Source organism: Pteropus alecto, unplaced genomic scaffold (assembly GCF_000325575.1).
Source record: "Pteropus alecto unplaced genomic scaffold, ASM32557v1 scaffold45, whole genome shotgun sequence".
NCBI classification, from domain to species: domain Eukaryota; kingdom Metazoa; phylum Chordata; class Mammalia; order Chiroptera; family Pteropodidae; genus Pteropus; species Pteropus alecto.
The window spans coordinates 19,063,138-19,084,679 of NW_006442491.1; the positions used below are offsets into that span (position 1 = coordinate 19,063,138).

Sequence of the window (21,542 nt, forward strand, 5' to 3'; positions counted from 1 at the left end):
GGGAGGTTATTCACTGCACAGCCTTGTTTGTAAGAGCAAAAAAAGAAAAAGAAAACAACTAAATGAATGACTCATTTATCAGTGGAATACTATGTATCTGTTAAAAAAGGAATGGGGGAGAGCTTTATGCACTGATATGAATCATCTCCATGAAGTATTGTTAATGGGGAGAAAAAATAAAGTATAGAACTCTGTGAAAAGTATGTGCCCATTCATGTTAAAAAATGATATCTCTCTCTATATTTTTATCTGTGCATAGACATCTCTGAAAGGATGTATAAGAAACTGGAATCAGAAGTTGCCTTTGGGAGGAGAAATGGGTGGGTGGGGCCAGGGGCGGGAAGGAAATATTTCCTTATATACGTTTTTATACCCTCTGACTTTTGAACTATGTAAATGTATTATCTGGTTAAAATATCAACATCAAAAAATGTTTTTAAGATTTTTGACCTGAGCATCAGAAGGAAAGGAGCAAACAACCCAGAAAAATATCAGAAATAGATGTGCAGGACTAGATTACCTGCATATGCGAAAGATGGAAATGGAAAGTGAGGCTGCCAAACTTCTGGCTTGGGCAATCCAGCTAATGCCTTTAGCTAATTCACAGCTCTCTGCCTTAATTTCATCATGCAGTTAAGCGTCTGTCCAAGGTCATGCATTTGCCTTGCCTGTGTGTTAGAATGGGAGCAGGTCCTCCTGGGAATTTTTCATAATTTGTATTTTTCTATTTTGGCAACTTCAACATTTCCAGTGTGTTTGTTTTATTTTGTAATTCTAACAAGCATTTATCAAATGCAAGTCATCAAATTTATTTTAGTTTTGTTTTTGTTTGCCATCTCATTTCTTATTAAAATTAAATGATATAGGTAAAGCATTTACAACAGTGCTGAGCCCAGAATGACTACTCAGGACACACAGTGGTCTCCCTTCCCTCATTTCAGAGTGTTTGCAGATCTCTGGGCATCATGGGGCCTCATTAAACAGAGGCCCAGTGCTAGTTTCTAGTTAATGAGGCTTTATTGTTTTCACAGTGAGTGAATGCATGTAATTTTCTACCCCTTCTTTTAATTGTTTTTAATTTTTAATATTGAAAGATTTAAAATAAGTAGAAAACTGCAGAAAAGACTTTAACAGAAATCCATACATCTACCATCCAAATTTAACAGATATTAACGTTTTGCCATATTTGCTTTAGATGGTACACACCAACTTTTAAAATAATAAAGCAATTTTGGATCACAAAATAATATGGCATTTTAAACCTGATAGTAAATATATATTTACATATATATACTTTACATAGAATTATTCAAATATATATACATACACGCACACGCAAAACACAAAAATATTCACCTTAACACCGTAATAGTAAACAAGTAGAAATAATTTAAACCACCCTTCAGGGATGGTGAGATGAATGATAAAGCATCTCCATGAGATTGTGCAACTGTAAAATACAATGATGTTGATTGACATGTCACAGAAAGGAATCTAAGATAGACTATTAAATGAAAAACAACATGTAAGTAGAGAATTGATGTGTTTGTAATCCCATTTTTGTTTTTAAGGAGGTATGTTTCTGTTTAGAAGAAGGTATGAAAGATGTTCACTAATCTATTAACTCTGAAACAGCAGAGGATTCGAATCAGGTCAGGAAACATTTATTTTCAACTTTACCCATTTTCCTATATTATGAATTGTTTTTATAACCGATATGCATTACTTTAAATAATAAAATTAATAAAACATTTAAAGGACATAGCTTTCATAATAAAAGTATTATGGCTTTTTAAAGACAAATCAGAAAATGCAGAAATGTATAAAAAGGAAAAAAAAGAAAAACCTTGTTTAGTCAAAATTTCTAGAGAAAACTACTTACTATGTTGATGTACTCCTCCCAGGTTCATTTGTACAGTTTTCTGTTATTGTTTGACTTTTATATACAAGTGATCCCACTGTATAAATATAACCTTTTTTTTCACTAAATATTATATCACTATTTTCCTTGTAGACATTTTTTATCAGTTACAAAATATTCCACTGGGTAAATTTATTGGTTTACTAATCCTCCATGCTGCAGGCATTTGGGAAATATTCAGTTTCTTCCTAGTATGACATACAATGCTGCAAAGAAATATTTTTTCATAAATACTGTACTATATTAAAATTTTTCTTTTGGATGATGTCACACGAATACTGGGTCAAGGGTGTGTGGCCAGATTGTTTTCCAGAAGATCTCTTGGCATTTTTACCCTCTCACTGACAGGATTCATTTTATCCCCACTCCCCAGTACTGGGGGCAGTCATTTTTTAAAGTCATTTCTGAAACAATTGGCACATCCAGGTGAAGCATATATGGGTAGTCACTATATTATTCTTGTAACTCTTCTGTGGATTTTGAGATTTTCCAGATAAAAAGTTTTTAAAAATGTAACTGACTTGATGTGGGAAGCAGGGTTTTGCCTTAGAATTTCCATCTCTTCCAATTAGCATTTTGTTCCCGTTTGCATTCCTTTAAAATTGTATATTTCATCTTTTATTACTAGAAACTTTGGACATTTTCCCAAAGGGTCTTTTACCAGTTATATTTTCTCTTTTATGTTTTCATATCCATTATCTATTAGGATGATAAAATTTCATTGTTAACAATTTATGTGGGATTTTCATGTGACAAAAACTTCAGCCTGTCATATTTGCTACAAATCTTTTCTCTTTTTTAAATTTTTTTTTTATTATTATTTATGCCTACAGCACCTGGTCTTCCTAGGTGGTCTTTCATCCAAATACTAACCAGGCCCAACCCTGCTTAGCTTCTGAGACCAGACATTGGGCTTGTTCAGGGTGACATGGCTGTAGACCATGGACTGTGGCTCCACTGGGATGTGAACCCAGGACTTTCTGCATATAAAGCGGATGTGCTAACTGTTATACTGTGGAACCACGTCCACAAATCTTCTCTCCGGTCATGTTTGCCTTTCATTTTTGCCTTGGTATCTCATTATTGTTATTTTGACATAGTCGACTCTGTCCACTGATTTCCTTGTGATTGCTACTATCATTTCTAAGCTCAGAAAATTGTTTCCCCTGAAAGATTTCACAACTAATCAGTTCAACTTTTCTATGGATTAGTTCAGGTTGTTTGCTTACTCTTTGCTACTTGGCTGTTTGGTCCATTGGAACCTGATTTCAGGTCCATCTGTGCAGAGGGGAGACTCTGAGGTCAGCTGACCAGTCTTGACCCCGCCCTAAACTGGATCACTTCTCCAGTATTCCTATTATGTGGCCACCCAGCCTGAACCCCTCTAGTGACAGAGAGCCCAGAATGTCCTGAGGTGGCTGTTCTACATTTAGTCTCTCTCTTTGTTAGAGAGTGTTCTCTCCTCTTGAGCTGAAAAATCTTAATATAGTATCAGCTATGCCAGGCACTATAAGAGGCACTTCTATATAGTATCTTATCTGATCTTGCAAATAACCCTGTGAGGACAGTATGCTACTATGTACCCCCATTTAATAGGCTGGGAAATAGGCCAGGGAGGTTAAGTGACTAGCTCAGGTGCCCACAGCCAGTAAACATGAAGGCAGGATTTGAACTCAGACCCATCTGATTCCAAAGCCCATGCACATGACCTCTGGACTGTTTCATAGCCTTCCCCATCAATTCCCAAGCAAGGGCCTTAGTTTGGTCCATAGGGACTACGTGGAGCAGGGCTTCCCCTTCTTTCCCACGCTGGTCCTTGACAGTCATCCTCTGCCAGATGTTCACCTCACCAATGTTGCAGTGCAAAAGACGTCCCCGGACTACCACCCAAAGAAGGTGAGAAAGTTTGGCTTCTGCCCTCCAGGTGTAGTCTCTGGGACTGGCTAGGGTGGGGAGGTAGAGTGCTGAGGAGCCCAGGACAGTCCTGTCTTGGACTCCTAGTTCACCGACAAGGTCAGGTCCATCCTTCCCATTTGCAGGGCCCAGGGCAAGAGCACAAATGGAGGCCTGTGCATTACATGTCTAGATATGTAAAAGCTACAAATTAAACCAACACACCCTTTGACAAAATGTGTTCCATCCTCCTGCCTTCACAGATATGCTTTACCTGCCCATCTATCATCTATCTATCTATCTGTCTGTCCATCTGTCCGTCCGTCCAACCATCCACCTATCTATCATCTAGTAATCTGCAAGGCCAGGTTCAAATTTGGAACTCCGACATTCCAGAACAGAAATGCTGGTCCCCAACCCATACCTACTCTCTTCACACCCAGCTCCATCACACACAGTGGGGACCTCCTGAATTCCCCACCACCCCCACCACAAACAGCAGCCTGTTGGTCACCCCTTGGGCCTTGGGGTACACACGTGGTCAGTGCAGTCTGTCCCCAGGGAAGCAGGCCCACGGAAGAGGCCTGTGCAGGGAATTTGGGCAGGAACTTCTGGGGTCTTGGCTACCCAGGGTGTGCTCTAGAGAGACAGGCTCTGGGTAGGCACATCCATTTGGGCATATAGAATCTTTACCCTACAAGGAGAGGTACACTTGGGGTTCTCCTGACCACAGGACTCAGGGCCAGGCCTCTTGTCCAAGCCTGAGAGCCACGCTGATGGTGACTGTTGGAGGGCCCCCACAGCCGGCTCCCGGTTAACTGAGGCTCCCTCTCCCAACCTGGGTGCTCGGGCCCCAGGGCTGCAAGTGGATGCTCCAGCGCTTCCGACAGTACCTGGCGTCCAAGCACGGGCCCGAGGCAGTGGAGACACTCTTCAGTGACATGGACAACATCTTCATCAGGAGCCTGCAGAGCGTGCAGAAGGTGATCATCAGTGACAAGCATTGCTTCGAGCTGTATGGCTACGACATCCTCATAGACCAGGACCTCAAGCCGTAAGTGGGTGGGCAGGCAGCCTGGAGAGCCAGGGGGACATTTTACACGCTCTGCACTCAGACTACCAGGGTTCAAGCTCAGCTCTGCTGCTTCCTTCTTCAGTGCCTCAGTTTGCCTGTCTGTGAAGTGGTCATTGTTAAGAGGAATGAATGAGGCGTTGTCTGAGCACTGAGCCCTGTGCCTAGCACTAAGAGGCCTTTCCTGAATAACTGCTGAGTGAGGGATCCCACCCTGGTACCAGGCAAGAACATCTCCTCTGTAAGCCCCGGGGCTTTGGGGATGCAAAGTGCCATGTAAGAGAGTATTATCACCGTGTTGACCCCTGCCAGGAATTTAGTGCACTCCTACAGGGCCCATGAGGAAGGTGAGCTGACAAGTAGAATAAGCCTCAGATGGCAGGGACCACAGCAATGGCCCTCACATGATACATAGTACAAGGTAGCCCAGTGGGGTTGTTCTGGGAGTTTGAGGTCACACAATAGGTCAAGGGCAGAGCCAGGCCCAGGGTCATAGTCCCTGGGCTGAGTTGCTCCCCACCAGCACTGCAGCTCCTGGACCCAGCCCCTCCCCATAGTCACGGTTTGGTGTTGAGGGGCTTTCTGAGCCAGGAGAGGAGTTGTAGAGCGAGACCTAAATTGGGCCCGTATTAATGAGAAACAGTCCTGGCAGCAGTGGGTCTGTCTCCTTTGTCCCTGGGACAAGATGTGGCCTTGGGCATTAGAGTGGACACTGATGGTGGAAACAAGTTTGGGAGGAGGCAGCCGAGAGTGGAAAGTAGGGCCCCAGTCTTCCACTGTCCTGCTAGGTGAGCCCTTCCCTCTCTGCCCCACATTCCTGTCCATAAATGACCAGGTTGCATAAAGCAAGAGGTTGCAAGCTGGAGGCCCTCGGGCTGCTTCGGCCTGCAGACACTTTGAGTTTGGCCTTCAGAATGTTTTTTGCTTGTTTGGTTTTCATTTAAATTCATTGACAATCTCTAAAAACTGAGAGATGTTTACACAAAAATCTGGAATTTTGGCTTTTCTGGAAAACTCAGACAATCTCAAAATTCTGGGTTCACACTCCCATAGGGCGACACTTTCCCAGAGCTGGCCATAGCCACCCCTTTAGATGATGGAATGTTCTTTCCTGTTCACCACAGTCTCTGCCCCTCCCCTCTACTCCCCAGCTCCTGACAGGGCAGGTGGGTAAACTTTCAGTAGGGAAGGGAAGGCTTTCTTTTCCTCACAGCATTACTGGAAGAAGGAAAAGCAATAATAGAGCGTAAGGGCACTGAAATCATTCTAAGCACACCAGCTTTCCTCATTAAAGTTACCTCCTGGCCCCTGTGGGGGTCTCAAGTTTGTGGCAATTGTTTTAAAATTTTTTAACCACTGAAATCTTTCTCCTAATGGAAAAGTGGACTCTGGTCGCATTGAGGGTGGGGCCCAGGCACCCCATTTAGCCTCTCAGTGAAATTCCATGAGTTCCAGGGACCAGGCAACCTTAAAGCTCCCCATTTCCCTTCCTTCCCAGATGGCTCTTGGAGGTCAATGCATCCCCGTCGCTGACAGCCAGTAGCCAGGAGGACTACGAGCTCAAGACCTGCCTCCTGGAAGACACCCTGCACATCGTGGACATGGAGGCCAGGTGAGAGTTGCTCATGTACCCTTGTACATGACAGTCAGAGCTCCCCCCAAGGAAGAACTCAGAACCTTGGGACTTGAGCAGCCCTCAGAGACGACTTGGGCCTGTCCCACTATTTTCTGGATTCGGTCCAGCAAGATTTCCTTGACAGTTCCTGACTTTGGGACCCTGGACCAGTTGCTTCACCTCTCTGAGCCTCAGTTTCCTCTTCTGTAAAATTGGAAATGTCATACCTACCTCTCACATCTGTTAGATTAATCTACCAAGGTAATTTATTGTCAAGTGTCTTGCTACTGTAAGCGCTCAATAAGAGACTATATATTGTTATAATAATTTGTATATAATGGAAAAATCCAGAGTCTAACTTCAGGAATGGCTGAATCCAGGTGCTCAGTCAATGTTGGTTGATCTGTCTTCTCCCTCTCCCTCTCCCTCTCCTTCTCCTATCTCTTCCCCCCGCCTCATCTTTTTCTGCTATATTAGCTTTTTCTGTTATTCCAGCAAGAGTTTGAAGGCTGACTGTCATTGCTCATTGGTGGGGATTGGATCACATGCCCATCTATTAACCAATCATTGTGCTTCTGATTGGCCAGGCCTAAGTCTTATGCCCACCACTCAGGGGGTGAGGTTAACCCCACCTGAGCCATATGAGTAAGAGAGGAAGGAATGGTTCTCAAAGGAAAAACTAAGGTACTCTTCGGCTGAAAGAAGGTGAAATGGATGCTGAGTAGGCAGAAACTCAAGTGTCCACTATGTCTACCATCACTTATTCATTCAACAAATATTTGAGGCTCTGCTGTGTGCCAGGCCCTGGGGACACAGTAAAGGACAGGATAGATCCAGTCTCTGTTTTCATGGAGTTTATGTTCTGGAGAGGAACATACAGCAGACTTTAAACCAGAATGCACAAATAGGTGTACGTTACCAAGGGCAAGTGTGGGAGCTTAGGGACAAAAATGGGGACAACCCCTCTGAGACCTGTGTGAGAACCTGAGAAACAGCCAATGAATGGATGGACAAAAGAAGGCATTTTGACAGTGTGGGAACCAGTAGAGTACAGGGTGAATCAGGAACCTGGCTTCGGTCCTCAGACCCCACCAGATGCACCTTCATTAATCCTTTATGTCTCCTGCCTGTCCAGACTCACTGGAAGGGAGAAGCGAGTGGGAGGCTTTGACCTCATGTGGAATGATGGCCCTGTCAGCAGAGAAGAGGGGACGCCCGACCTGTCGGGGATGGGGAGCTTTGTGACCAACACACACCTTGGTATGTGGGGCCAGGTGGGGAGGGGGTACCAGGGATGTGTCATGGGAGGTGCCAGGTAGTCTTGGAGGCAGCTTGGCACAGTGGTTAAACTGTTTTAATTTGATCTACAACTTACCAGCTGTGTGACCTTCGGCAAAGGACTTAACCTCTCTGTTCTTCATCTGTAAAATGGAGATTAAATACTTTCTATCTCAGTATGTGCCTAAAATACTACCTGGCACATCTGAGAGATACTAATCAGGAAATGGATTTCAAAAGGCTTAGGAAAAAAAACCCTGCACAATATGTTAAGAGAAACTAAGGACTTCAGGACTTGACTTTAAACTTGGTATTTAAAAAAATAAAAAGTTTCTCTGGTTATAAAAATTATTCACACTTATTGTAGAGTATTTGAAAACTTAAGAAGAAAATTAAAAAACATCCAGACATAACTATCTTTAACAATCTGGTGTATTTCCTTCCAGTTTTTCAAAAATGCATATATTCATACTTTTTCTTTTTCAAAATTGGCATTGGGCTGGAGTTTTGAGTCCCACTTTTCCACGTAACATTTTCCATATTATTCAACATTAATATGAGCCTCCCTTTTGGAAACACTTTTTGGCCAGGTCCAGACTAAATATTTACATACGTTATCTAATTTCATTTTAGGCTTTTATTATCATTTTACAGATGAAGAAATGGTCTCCAGATGTTATACAACTTGCTTAAGGTCTCAGTTGTAAGTGGTGAGCCGGGCCTTGAACTCCAATCTGTCTGACTCCAAAACCTGAATGCCTGACTGCTCAGCTCTCCTGTCCCTTCATGCAATTAAAGATAAAATTACCATATGGCTACAAAATAGTCTAGCTTGTATAGATGCCAAATTTGCTAAACCAATTTCTTATAATTGAGCACTTGGCATGATTTCAATTCTTTACTTTTATAAATAATGCCATGATGAACTTCCTTTCACATAAAGCTCAATTAAAAATCTGGCTGTTTCTTTAGGACAGATCTTTAGAAGTAGAATTCCTGGGTCAAAGGGATGGACTTATTACAGTCAAATCGCTTTCTAGAAAAGTACATGAATTTGCCAGCTCTGAATTTAAACAAACAAACAAACAAAAAACTTTGCCAATTTACGCATTCCATTGATTACTGGTGAGGTTTCAGATTTTTAAATTTGCATATCTTCTTTTGTAAGCCATACTCTATCTATTTTTTAATGGGTTGTTTACATTTTCCTAAATGTATAAAGGCCTTGGATAGTAACATGTTGAGGATATTACCCCTCTGTCAAACTTACTGTAAACATTTTCCTGAGTTTGTAATTTGCTTTTTAAATTTTGTTTGTGGCATCTTCTTTTTTGATAAAGTTTTAAAACTTAAGGGTTTGGTATGATTTAGGATTGGGTTTGGCTGCAAGCAATTAAAAAGCCAACTACTTGCACAGAGAGGTACTGACTTGTCTTGAGCTACAGGAAGTCTTAGGGTTGACTGTACGAGGCTGACACAATGGCTGCATGAGGCCCCCAAGAACCCAGCTCTTTCCTCTTTTCTGCTTCACCACTCAGCAGGTTGCTGTGGTGCTCATGCTTGTTGCCTCGTGGTTGCAAGATAGCTGCTCTAACTCCAGACACTATGTCTTTGTCCCAGGCAGGAGGAAATAGGAAGGCCCTAGTGCCAAAACCTTTCCTTCAAGCTTTGACTCTTTATTCCAAAAGGGAAGCTCTCTCAGGGATTTCTGTTGATATCTTACCTACCAGAACTGGGTCACATAGGCACCCCAGCTTCAAGGAAGCCTGGGGTGTCAGATAGTTTGTCTTGAGAAAGGCAAAAGTGAGGAGGTTTGTGAATGGCTTTTCCACAGCAGATTCCTAGTGTCTGCCACACTGTGTTGTTGGAGGATGACTATACAGTGCTCTCAAGCTGTGCATACAATCACGTGGAAGTATTGTTTAAATGCAGATTCAGTAGGTCTGGATGGGGCCTAAGATTCTGCATATCTAACAAGCTCCCAGGTGATGCTCTATTAGTTACTATTACTGTGAAACAAATCTTCCCCAAACCTCACAGCTCACAACAACTATTTTATTTGCTATTCATTCTTCAGGTGTCACCTAGGATCACTCTTAGGGCTGCAGGCACTTGGCAGATTTAATAAGGCTTGATGGCCTAAGATAGCCTATTCCCACGTGTGGTGGTTGATACTGTCAGCTGGGCCTCTTTCAGGTGGCCATTTGTTCTCCAGCAGTGCTGTCTGGACTTCTTCCCATGGTAGTCTCAGGATTCCAAGAAGGTGAGAGAAGACATAGTAAAGCTTCTTGAGCTAGGCTTAGAAGTCCCACAGTGTCATTCTGCCACAATCCATTAGTTTAAGCTAGTTCAGCCCAGATTCATGGTGTGAGGAAATAGAGCCCACCTCTTGGTGAGTAGGGCGACAAAGTCACCTTGAATTCTAGACTCCTTTCTGAGTTACTTGCTGATCTTTTCACCAGGAGATCCCTCAACATATCCCTACAGAGAGGTGTACATGTAGGAATGAGAGAAATTGTTGCAGCTCTCTGCTGACAATCCACCTCAGATACCAATGCCTCTGGTTCCTGGACCCTATTTGAGTAGTAAAGATTCAGAACAGTGGTTCTCCACCTTGGCTGCATATTGGAAGTGCACAGGAGCTTTAAAAAAGACTAATGCCTGCTGGAGATAAAGATATGGTTGGTCTGGGCATTGGTCTTTTTTTAAAGCTCCCAGATGACTCTCCAGCATAGCCTAGGTTAAGAACCACTGATTCAGAAGTCTCTAGAGTAATCCCCAAGTCTCCAATGGAGTGTCTGAGAAGATGGTGGTGAATACAAGAGGAGCAGGTTGGGAATGGGAAGAGTATTGATAAGATGATTTAGGGATATGTTGAGGGATCTCCTGGTGAAAAGATCAGCAAGTAACTCGGAAAGGAGTCTAGAACTTCAAGAAGAGTTTTGCGTTAAACACAAAGATTTGGGAGTTATGAATGGGCCAATTACAAAGCTAGGGTTCCATGGAACTCACTTCGGAAAATCCTGGGGCTGCAGATAGTAGGCTGTCAGTTCAGTGAAGCCTTGATGACCTGTGAGTGCCCAGGAGGCAGGGACAGTCTTTGAGGTTCTAAGAAAGTTGGCCAGCACCTCCTGGTCAGTAGTTGTGGATTCATTCAACCAGCATTTGAGAGTGCCATTAATGTGCCTGGCAGAAGATTAAATGACCAATGGAAATGCCTTCAGGATCAGCTCTGAAAGCAAATAGGAAGTGGGTGACACCATGAACATGCTGGGGGAGGTGTCTCGGAAGCTCACATCAGCCTCTCAGCATGGACTGCCTGGAACACACTTTCATTGGGGGCCACTTGTGGGGAAGATTCATCTCTTAGCTGATTGTGCCTGACACATGGGGTTGACTAAGGGAAGAAAGCTAACATTTAAACTATTAGGTACCAGGCACTGTGATAGCTATAAATGCATTTTCACTGAGCAAAGCCCAGAAGGCAGGCAGTGTGGGGCAGTAGTTAAGAGCTTGACCTCTGGAGCTAGATGACCTGGGTTCAAGCCCCAGTTCTCCTACTTACTGTGTGTTTTAGAGCAAATTACTTCACCTCTCTGAACCTGTTTTCTCTTCTACATATCATTCTGGCAAGTGCTCAACAAGTTAAGCGACATTTAGTACCTGAGCTAAGTCCCAAATGAATGTTACCGTCTTTTGATGATCCTTACACTTATCCCATGAAGCAGGTATCCTGGTTTACAGATGAGAAAACTGATGCTTAAATAGGAGAATGACCTGCTTAAGGGCCACGGCAATTCAGGAGTGGAGTCAAGATGCAAACCATAGGCCCCCCCATGGTTGCATGGCTCCCGCTATTCCCTCCTGCTCCCAGAGAGTGGAAGTACGGGCCACTCCACTCCCCACCCCTACCCCCTCTCCTAAGGACAGGCCACCATCCCAGCCAACTCCACTTCCCTTCCAGGTTGCATCAATGATCGAAAAATACAGCTGAGGCAGCTGTTCCACTCCCTTCAAGGCCAGAAGAAAGCTTCCGGCTAATCCCCAGCCGCTGGGAGGAAAGCGACTCTGGAAGGTGCCATGCCAGCCAGTCCTCTCCTCACTCCATTTCCAGCACAGCAGCACCTCAGATCACTCTCCTCCCTCCCTCTGGCTGAGCCACATCTACTGCTTGCTGCTTGGGCCCCGCCCCCTGGATTCCCACACCCCACCCCTGGGTATTTGCACCAGGAGACAGCTAGGTCTCCTAGGACTGAATAGGTTTTAATCTTAACAGATTGGCTTGGTGATCAGGCCCAAAGAGAATAAGTGCAGTAAGTTCTGCTACACCAGAGAGATCACGTCTAATAAATGAGCACAGCCCTTACTCAGTCACTGGGCACCGGGCCTCGCTCAGGGAATGCTGTCAGCTGCAGCCACATCCTCCTGACTTTGACCCATTGATGTCACCCAAGAGGTCAGTGCTGAAAGGATCCTCAAGGAACAAGAGCTCGGGGGCTGGGGAACTTGTCTTAAGCTGTGCTTGCAAAGCAAGCAATGAGATTGTTTATTGGGGTTATGGAGGACCGAACCCTAAGTACATCTTCCCCTCTTTGTAATACCCTGACGTTGCATGTCAGGGGAAGCTGTAGAGCTCTCCTGATCATCTGAAAACCAGTATGCCAGAGCATCCCCATTTCTCAGATGGACAATGGAAGGATCAGGAAGGTAGAACTGCTTAGTGACGGTCCCTGCAAAGGTGTACTTTAAATCAGCTGGGTGATCTCGGTGCCTTTCTGGGTCTTCCTGCTCAGGTTGGGAGCTGAGCTTTTTAAACCGGAAAGCCTTGGGCTGGCACACAAGGAGATGGCTTAGGGAGTTGGGCTCAAGTAAAAAATGTCTCCTTTTCATTCCTACATTCCCATGCCACCTCTTGGTTTAATAGGGGTGGTCTGGTGGGCTAACTACTCTATGGGAGACCTCGCATGGGACCCCAGGCAATTCCCTCTACCACTCTCTGCTTCAGGACAGTTCTGTTGGCTGCAGATAGCAGAATCTGACTGCCCAGAGAAGGGCTTTTGGAAGGAAAATACTGGCAAATCCAGTTAACCTTGGAAGGCCGGAAGCCAGGCCGCTCTGGACCTGCCTCAAGCATGGTAACTTCCCTCCATCCCTGATACTGAAACGAGCCCTGACAGCCTCAAGCATAGGTTCCACCTTTCCAGCAGAATCTGTTTGACTTTTTCACATAGCACCCACCTTGCCAGACAGGTAGGGGCAATGTTCAAACAGAAATTGTAAAATGGGCATTCATACCAGATAGTATCCACCAAAGTGAATGCTGCAACTCCCAACTTTTAAAATTTATATTTAAAAATATGCAACAGCAACATTCTCTTCGCCCCAACCATGCAGTTTCTGTTCCAAGGGAACCACATTAGTGATTACATACAAATCACCAGCTTATTAGACACCTGCCTGCTGCTTGCTTTTCTCACTTAATCTTGGAGCATGTTCCAAATTGGTGCTCAAAGAGTTTCTTTATTCTTGTTTATAGCTGTGTAGTATTCCACTACCTAGAGCTAATCAGTTCTTTAACTAGTCTGTGAACAGACTGTTTCCAATTCCATCTCCCTACTTCTTAGGGCCATCATGGGAAAAACACTGGAATTTCTACTAAAAAAACTCAAGAGAATGCAAAATCGTAGGTCTGAGCCAAATGTGACTTATGTATTTTGTTTGGCCAATACCCGTTACAAAAATTTTCTAAATTAGCAAGATTTAAAAAACAAAAAATCCAACTTAAAAATCCAAATTTCTAGCCCTCTTGAAGAAAACTTAAGATTTGGCCATACCAGCCTGTGTTCTCACATAATTATTGGCAGGCGCTGAGTGGAGCAAGGGGAATGGCAGTGTGCCCTCTCCATTTTGCCATTTGTTGTTACTGCCCATCTAATCCCATCATTTCAAGGAGGAACCACTGTCCCTTCATAGGTGGTATCCTAAAGGGAATGGTGTGCCCTCAAGGTCTGAATGTGATAAAGACTTGAAGGTACTATTCATTCACTCAGGGAACATTTATTGAGCCCTCAATGAACAGGAAAGACACTGTGTTGTCCTCACAGCACATTTACATTAGGACCCGAGACCACTGAAGGCAGACGGGAACTCTGAAACCAGCACTGGCCCCAGGACCTGCTTTCAGAGGTGGTGGAGGGGCATCCTGAATGCACAGAGCACGTTAAGGGGCAGCCCCCCTCACTCATCTCCGGTGCAGGGTTCTATAAGGCCTTCCTGACTAAAAAGCAGCTGCGGCGGATTGATAAGCAGTGCCCACTCTGCTCCATATGGGAGAAAGCAGAAAACACAGGCTAAAATGGAGACAGTGGAGGAAAATGGTGTGTCTGCTCCACAGATGACTGTGGTGAACCATGAAGCACCAAGATTCTGTCCTTTTTTCAGAAACCACCTGTGAGCCTCCTGTTTTTATTCTAATTCTGTTGAAAATGTCTTTCTCCTTTTCTTAGAGGAATGCTGGAATGAAGCTCCTATTCTTCCCCTCGCCCTTCTTTCTTGCCCAGGGCCCATCTGAACAGCAGGCCACTGTTGAGAAGTGCCTGTTGCAGTCATTCTCATACCCCCACACACTCACTGGTGGCTGCCAAGGCCTGTCAATGGGTCTTGTGTCCATCTAGCCCCAGTGGTTAGGCCAAGCAGACACTGGCAAGTGAAGGGTTCCCTCCCACCATCACAGAGCAGCCAAGTGCTATAGATAAAGAGGCTTCGGACAGGAGTCATGGCTGAATTCCTGACACCCGTCCCTTTACAGGGTAAATCCTGTCCTTTTAGGTTTCAAGGTTACAGAGTCCTAGGTCCTTCATGACCCCAGTGTGGATGCTGGTCTTAGGTCTCCCATCTTGGTTCTTGAGTTTCATCCTTTCAAGATGATCTTGAGAGCTTTAAGCTCATCCTGGTTGAGGGGGTTCAGGTTAAAACCCTTCAGCTCTGGTTTGCCTATAGGGAGAAAACAATCTATCAGTGGGTGAGTCAGGCCTCCTGCTTTCCAACCTACTGGCCCTGAAGTCAGGCCCAAGAAAGGGGCTTACACTGCATTCATGCTGCCAAACTCTTGACCTTGGGTTCTGAAGGGGAAGGGCCTCAAATGTGCAATGCACTGAATAACGTACACTGACACCCATTCCTGAGTTACCAAGAATCTAGAGAGTCATGACTCTGCTATCAGAGACCTCCAGATTTCTGCCAGCCCTGTGACCAATCTGGAGTGGTTAGGTTTACCTAGAAATTGCTCTGATCTCAACCACCTGACTCAGGCCTTCTGAGTTCTTTTAGTCAGAGCTATCCTGGTCCCTACACCATGCCCTGGCATATAATGTGAGATACCTCAGTCTCATCCTGGTACCTGGAAAAGAACCTGTGACAGAAAGAAGACCCCATAAACTAGAGACAACCACTGCCCAATGCCCACAGCCTCAGTGCCACTCAAGCCATCATTGCCCACCTGGGGGCGCTTCTCACCCCTGCCCTTCCAAGTCCATGTTGATCGTTCTCTCCCCTCCTGGTTTTCTGTCCCCCTCCAAACCTCCCCCTTCCTGTGCTCCAGGCCAATACCTTGAGCCTCGAAGAGACGGTTGACCTTCACTTTAAGTTGTTTCCGGAGTTTCTCTATTTCTTTATCCAGATGATCCTGATCTGAAAAATGAGATAAGCAAACAGGATGAGGTTATACCAGACTGACCCAAAAGGAGTTGGGGATGCCAGCCTCTCTCTAGCTCCCCTTGAGAGCAAAGGCTCTTAGCATTCAGGAAGGAAAAGGGGACTCTGGAGACCAATTGAGGAAAAAAACTAAAATCTAGAAAAAGGATGTGACTTGCTCACAACCACTGAGTGAGTCCAGAACCAGACTAAGCACACCAGTCCCCTCTCAGTCCCCAGACTTGTTTTCATCATGCAAAGTATCTTAGGCTGGTCAGTATATAGGGAAGGCAACATGACGACTTTAGGTCACCCTCCCATAGTGAAATTATGGAAAATTCAAATGTGAGAACAAAATGAAGAACCTAGACTCAGTCTACCCTAAGATGGTTAGAAAATGGGTGACTAAAGGATTTTACAAACCCAAGTCCATGAAGGTGAGGGGTTTTTAGAAAAGCATGATTGTAGTAACACACAAACTTAACATAAACAATCAACGGGCAAGCCAAATGCTCAAGTTTAACCTAATTAGACACAGTAAATAGAAAAGGTTATCTTACAGACGGTACTTGAAGACAAACTGCATTATGAGAAGTGGAGGCTAACAAGCTCAATGATACAACTGATTAATGCCACCCAACCCATTCTACCTGCTCCATTTTCACCTGCTCATGGGAGACATGCTAGCAGGTTTGTCTTCCCCACACTTTCATTCTTTCTGATGGGGAGAAGCCCTGACCAGCCAAGCCTCCTGGCCGGGGAAATGGTTCTACTCAATGTTTTAAAGTGGTTTACTCAACGTAAACAATTAGCCCAGTCTCTCATGAGATTGTTGAGCCTATGTCAATTCCTGAGAACCAGAGATGATGATGTCCCAGAATCCTTCTAAGTTTGGTGACAAGACCACATTTGTGGGCCAAGAGAGCTGAGGACCAGATTCTGAACCCACATAAGTGACCCCTCTGAAAGCTTAGCCTGAGTGGCCTCCAGCACACTACCCAAGTGCAATGACAACTTGTAATTTTATAAACATAATATTAGTGTATGTTGTTTAACAGGGCAGCTGGAAAATTCTCCCCCAACCTGATCTAGTTTCCTTTGCTAAAATTTTGATTTCAACAGAGACAACCTGTCTTCAGGGATGGAGACAACCTTGGTGGTCCTCTTGGCCCTTACATTTTCAAGGGTGGGAAAGAGAAAATATGCTAAGGACCCACTTGCCACCTGACTTTTTGTCTTTATGATGCCTCTCCGAAGAGCTTCAAGGACTGTGGTTAGTGAGACTTAGTAACATCTGTTGAACACCAAAGCTTTGGCAGATCCTAGAGGTTCACTCTCTCCAAACTCCCATTTTTAGCCCAGTGTCTCTTGCTGGGGATGTAAAAAATAAAAGCTCACTCTTCCAGGCTCCCTTGCAGCTATGGGTGGCCATGTGACTTAGTTCTGGCCATAGAGATGTCAGCAGAAGTCCCTGAGGATGACGACCTTAATTCCAAAATAGAAAGCAAGGCCGCATATGGAGAAAGCCCTTTGCCTTTCCTCCAGTCTTTCATGTGGGCATGAGGCCTGCAATGATATACCATGACCATGAGGATGTACTAAGGTGACAAGGCTGAGCAGCAGTGCCAACCTCAAACTGCTGATCTCTATACAACCTCTTTCATGAGAAAAACAGACTGTATTATCTCAAGCCTCAATTTGTTGGGTTTTCTGTTATTTGTGGTCCAACTTGTTTCTCACTAATAAACAAGCAGTATGCTAGGCACACATACTGTTTTTTTTTCAACTTCGCAACTATGCTATAGAGATGTACCACCCCGCTTAGAGATGATGAAATAGAGGCACATCAGTCTGAACCCTTTAACACAGCCACTTCTCATCGAGCTGTCCAAAGCCTGATTCTCAGTTCTGTGTTTAGACTGAAGCTGGTGGGGGAGGCAGCTGTGTCCCTGACCCATGCCCAGAAGGCCTTACCTTTCTCAATCATTTCCTTTGTCTGAGGGTGAGGCATCTTGATAAACATGTTCCCGAAGCAAACCATCACATCTTCTGAAATGGTAAATGGTCATTCCTTCAACAAGTATCTTTGAGCACCTACTACCTGCCAGTCATTGTTTTAGATGCTGAGAACACAGAAGAACAAGACAAAGTTCCTGCTCTCATAGAACTTAATTTAAAGTGGAGGAGGGGGAATAAACAAGGAAAGATATCATTTGTCAGACCCTGACAAGTCTAAGAACTGTAGAGAAAAATAAACCAGGGTAAGACAGATGGGGAATTCTAGAATAGAAGAGGGACTTTTTATACCAAGTGGTCTGAGGAAGCCTCACTGATTATGTGACATCTGGACAGAGATCAGAAGAAAGTGAGGATATGAGCCCTGCAGACATCTGGGGAAAGAGCGAACCAGGCAGAGGAAACAAGAACAGTGAAGATCAGTAACATGCTTGGGGTGTTAGAGGAACAGCAAGGAGACCAGTGAGAATGGAGTCAATGAGTGAGGGGGAGAGTAGAGATGATATTGGAGAGTTCAAGGGCATCTGGATTACATGGGGTCTTACAGGACTCTAGATTTTACTCTGGTGAGATGAGAAGCAACTGGAAGGTTTCAAATTTTCCAATGTACTTTAAACAAAATTCAAACTTTTCCCCTTCATTATGGCCTGGCCTCTGCCCATCTTTCCAGCTTTGTCACATGCCCCTCCCCCTTGCTTACTCTGTCACAGCTACTTGACCTCTAAAAAGCTCCTATCCCCTCCTCCAACACAACACCTATCCCACATCCAGTCCCTTCTTCAGCTTTCTGTTTTCAATGATGTATTTATGTTGTTCTACTCATCTGTAGAGCACAAGTTTAGAAACCGAACTGTTTTTATTCCCCACCTCCCAGTTTTCCAGTGCCATCACTGATGACCTGTCATCAAGGCGAGCAGCTGAAATACTGAACCACAGTCTGTGTCAGACCTGCAAAATTTTCTCTCCTATCTCCATGGGCTGTGTCACAACCTGTGGCCTCCTGCCTGGTCTCTATTAAGGACAAGGCAAAGGCCTTAAACAGAAAGCTGAACAGGCCTCCTGGGCTACAGTGAGGAAGTCTTGACTTACCAGAGAGACTGAGATCCTTCTGCAGGGCCCTCAGGCCCTCTCGGTTCTGATTCCTTTTGGTGTCCAGGTCCACAATCTGAGAAGCACAGAGGCAAGAGGGAACTCAGTTACCTCTTACCCCAGCCTGTCACCTCCCAACAGACCAGAAGCTATTAAAACCTAACAGAAACAATAAGATATCATTCCTGGGTTACTACCAGTGTCCAATCTAAAATGGATTGATGTGTGAATCTCTTTCTTACTCCTACTCAGCTTCCAGGTCCTTAAAGACCATGCTTTGTGCAGGTGTCTTCCCCCCGAGAGAAGGTGCTGGGGAAAATGCCGACAAAACAGGTAATTTTGTATTATTAACTGGAATGCTAGTTCTCAAGCTTTAGGGCATATGGACAAGTTCTTCCAGCTGATCCTTAACTAGTATCAAGAGAAGCCCAACAATACTAGACTGGATCAGGAGGGGGTAGGGCACTGGGATGGTAACAACACAACAGCTACCAAGGAAGCGAGGCAGTATAATGTGGTGCTAGAGAAAGGTGGCACTGGAGCCAAAATATCCAGGTTTGAATCCTGCTGCCTGCCGTGCACTGTGCAATTTCACCTTCCTATTTGCTTCTCTGACAAATGAAGATATGATCAATACCTCATAAGTTATTGAGCCAGGAACAAAATGAATTAGTACAGTACTTGACACACAGTAAGTACTTGGTAAACTGCTATTATCATCACCAAGCACACCATGACGCAGTGTTTAATAGGCTCTTACCCACATCTTCTCCTTCTCAGTAAACACCCCGCAGGCCAATCATTCTAACTAGAGAAGAGTCATGACTTCATCTTCTTGACTCCTCCTACTCCCTCACCCCTGTCTGTAACCATCATTGATACCTACTCAGTCCATCTCCAAAATATATTTTGACCCATCCCTTACCTAGTCTGTGGCAATGGCCCCCACCAGGCCCTTGTCCCCTTATATTCTGTGCTCCACGGAGCAGCTAGAGGGATCCTTTTAAAACCTAAATCCAATGACCTCGTCCCTCTGCCCACCATGAAATCCCTTCAAACACTCGGCACTTCGATTAGAGCCAGATCTAAACTTCCTGTTCAGGTCTACAAGGCCCTCCATGATCCAGGACCCATGTTCCTCCCGCGTCTCCACCCTTGCGCAATCAAACAACTCAGGCCTCTCTTCCATTCCTCTCTTCCCCTCAGAACCTTGATTGGGACGGTGCAGGCCAGGTCAATGAGGGGGCCCAGGAACTGCATTTTGAAAAAAGTGTTCAGGTTAAGCGCCCAATGGATCCAAGGGGCAATGGATCGGGATCCGGAGAGCACAGTAAGGGGCAGAGGAAGGATAGAGAGAGGGGATGCCTAGTACAGGGCAGGCGCTCACCTAATACGTGCCGTATAAATGGATGCAGCGCGGCGCTGTGCCAAGCAGAGAGAACTGCCCTGTCTATGGTCACAGCTGTTAGAGCATCAACCCGAGTCAACTCACTGCCAATTAGTGCTGGAGCCAAATTCCGTACCCCGTGCGCTTCCCTACGGCGCTCGCCACCAGGCCCCAACAGCCGAACCCCGGCCCCAGCGCCGCGGACGGTCCACCTACCTGCCGCTTGTCCGCTAACACCGCCTCGGCGAGCTCCTCCACTTCTACCAGGTACCGCAGCACCCGTTCGGCCTCGGGTGACAGCATGGTACCCGCCAGCTCCGACCCCGCTAGGCGACACCCGGCCTCAAGTTCCCCTCTAGCTCTGCCTGCGCAGGCGCTGCTCTGAGACGGGCTTCCGGTGCGCATGCGCATTAGAACATGAACGGCGGTGCGCAGGGTCCAATGCATGCGCGTCAGCCGAACGCAAGAGGCGGGGCCTCGTTTGGGGGCGGGGTTGAAGTTTCCCCTGCTGTCCGCAGTGCGGCCTCAACCTCTCCCTTCCTCCCTTTATGTATTCCTGAGCAATTATTATGTGCCGGGCAGTTTTAGGTACTGAGGATGCAGCAGTGAACAAAACAAAGTCCCTACCCTCATGCAACTTCATTCTAGTGGGAAACAACGGTAATTAATGACAAAACAAATAATTATATACTATGGAAGGCAGTGATAGGGCTTTGGAAAAATATATCATTCTTCCCCTGTTCGGGGCACACCAAGGAGGCCTGTGTGGCAGTGTGACATATTTAACCTCTGACACCTTCAGTTTCCAAATAGAAATGAATAAAAATCCTCATTGTCTTTCCCCAGGATCGGAAGGAGGCAGGAATCATTTTTAATTCACTTTGACCAGTGTTCATTGACCTCCTGTGTTGGGCTCAATGTCAGGAGTAGTTGATCTAGACCCAAGGAAGGGCCTGGAAAACCATAGGCAGTGAGCAACGAAGTGCCAGCTTGAAAAAGAAGGTCCATATGTGCTGGGAAGTGAATCCATGTGGGTCGTATGATCCGGGAGGACCTCCGAGAAGAGGCTGGCAAGTGAAAACTGGCCGTCTTTCAGAATCAGAGAGTTCCCTAGAGATCATGTCCAAACCTTTCATTGTACAGGTGGAAAAATCAAAGCTCAGAGAGTGGTGAGGACTTTAAAAAATCAATAGCAGATCTGGTATTAGAACTCTGACCTCCTGCCTCCCTAAGTCTAGCTTTCTATTCTATTCTTTTGGCCCCTTGTGACCAAGCACTTTCACACCCCTTGCCTTACTTGAATTTCCCAACCTTGTATGGGTGGGTTATTCCTTCCCCATTTCACAGCTGCAGATTCAGGCTGGGAGACGGGCAATGCCTTGTCATGCAGAAAATTGGGAGCCAGCGTGGGTCTAGAAGCTCTCCGGTCTCCATACCACAGCTATCTTAGGATCTGAAAAAAAGCCCTCCTCTAAACTGTGGCCCTAGAAGTCTCAGTGGCACCTCCTCTTTGCTTGGCTTTTGGCTGTCTTCAACTGCTGGAGGCAGAGCTAATTTTCCCTGTAGCTGCCTGGTATAG

General features: G+C 45.3%; 2 protein-coding genes across 2 annotated transcripts in view; one reads left to right on the forward strand and one right to left on the reverse strand.

Moving 5' to 3' along the window:
* TTLL9 (tubulin tyrosine ligase like 9) overlaps nt 1–11,842 on the forward strand; it is a 31,969-nt gene extending 20,127 nt beyond the window's left edge. The window contains exons 11-15 of the mRNA XM_015596887.2: nt 3,759–3,817; nt 4,672–4,868; nt 6,385–6,498; nt 7,637–7,761; nt 11,744–11,842. Of these exons, the coding sequence (XP_015452373.1) occupies nt 3,759–3,817; nt 4,672–4,868; nt 6,385–6,498; nt 7,637–7,761; nt 11,744–11,820 (572 nt within the window). The 3' untranslated portion in view covers nt 11,821–11,842. The remainder of the gene's footprint in view (nt 1–3,758; nt 3,818–4,671; nt 4,869–6,384; nt 6,499–7,636; nt 7,762–11,743) is intronic.
* Nucleotides 11,843–13,816: 1,974 nt separating this feature from the next.
* Nucleotides 13,817–20,363, reverse strand: PDRG1 (p53 and DNA damage regulated 1). The gene is made up of 5 exons (XM_006921705.3): nt 20,180–20,363; nt 18,577–18,652; nt 17,446–17,520; nt 15,388–15,468; nt 13,817–14,772 (listed from the first exon to the last, which is right to left on the reverse strand). Exons 1-5 carry the CDS (start codon nt 20,264–20,266, stop codon nt 14,690–14,692), a joined length of 402 nt encoding a protein of 133 aa, XP_006921767.1. The 5' UTR covers nt 20,267–20,363; the 3' UTR covers nt 13,817–14,689.
* Nucleotides 20,364–21,542: the final 1,179 nt, after the last annotated feature.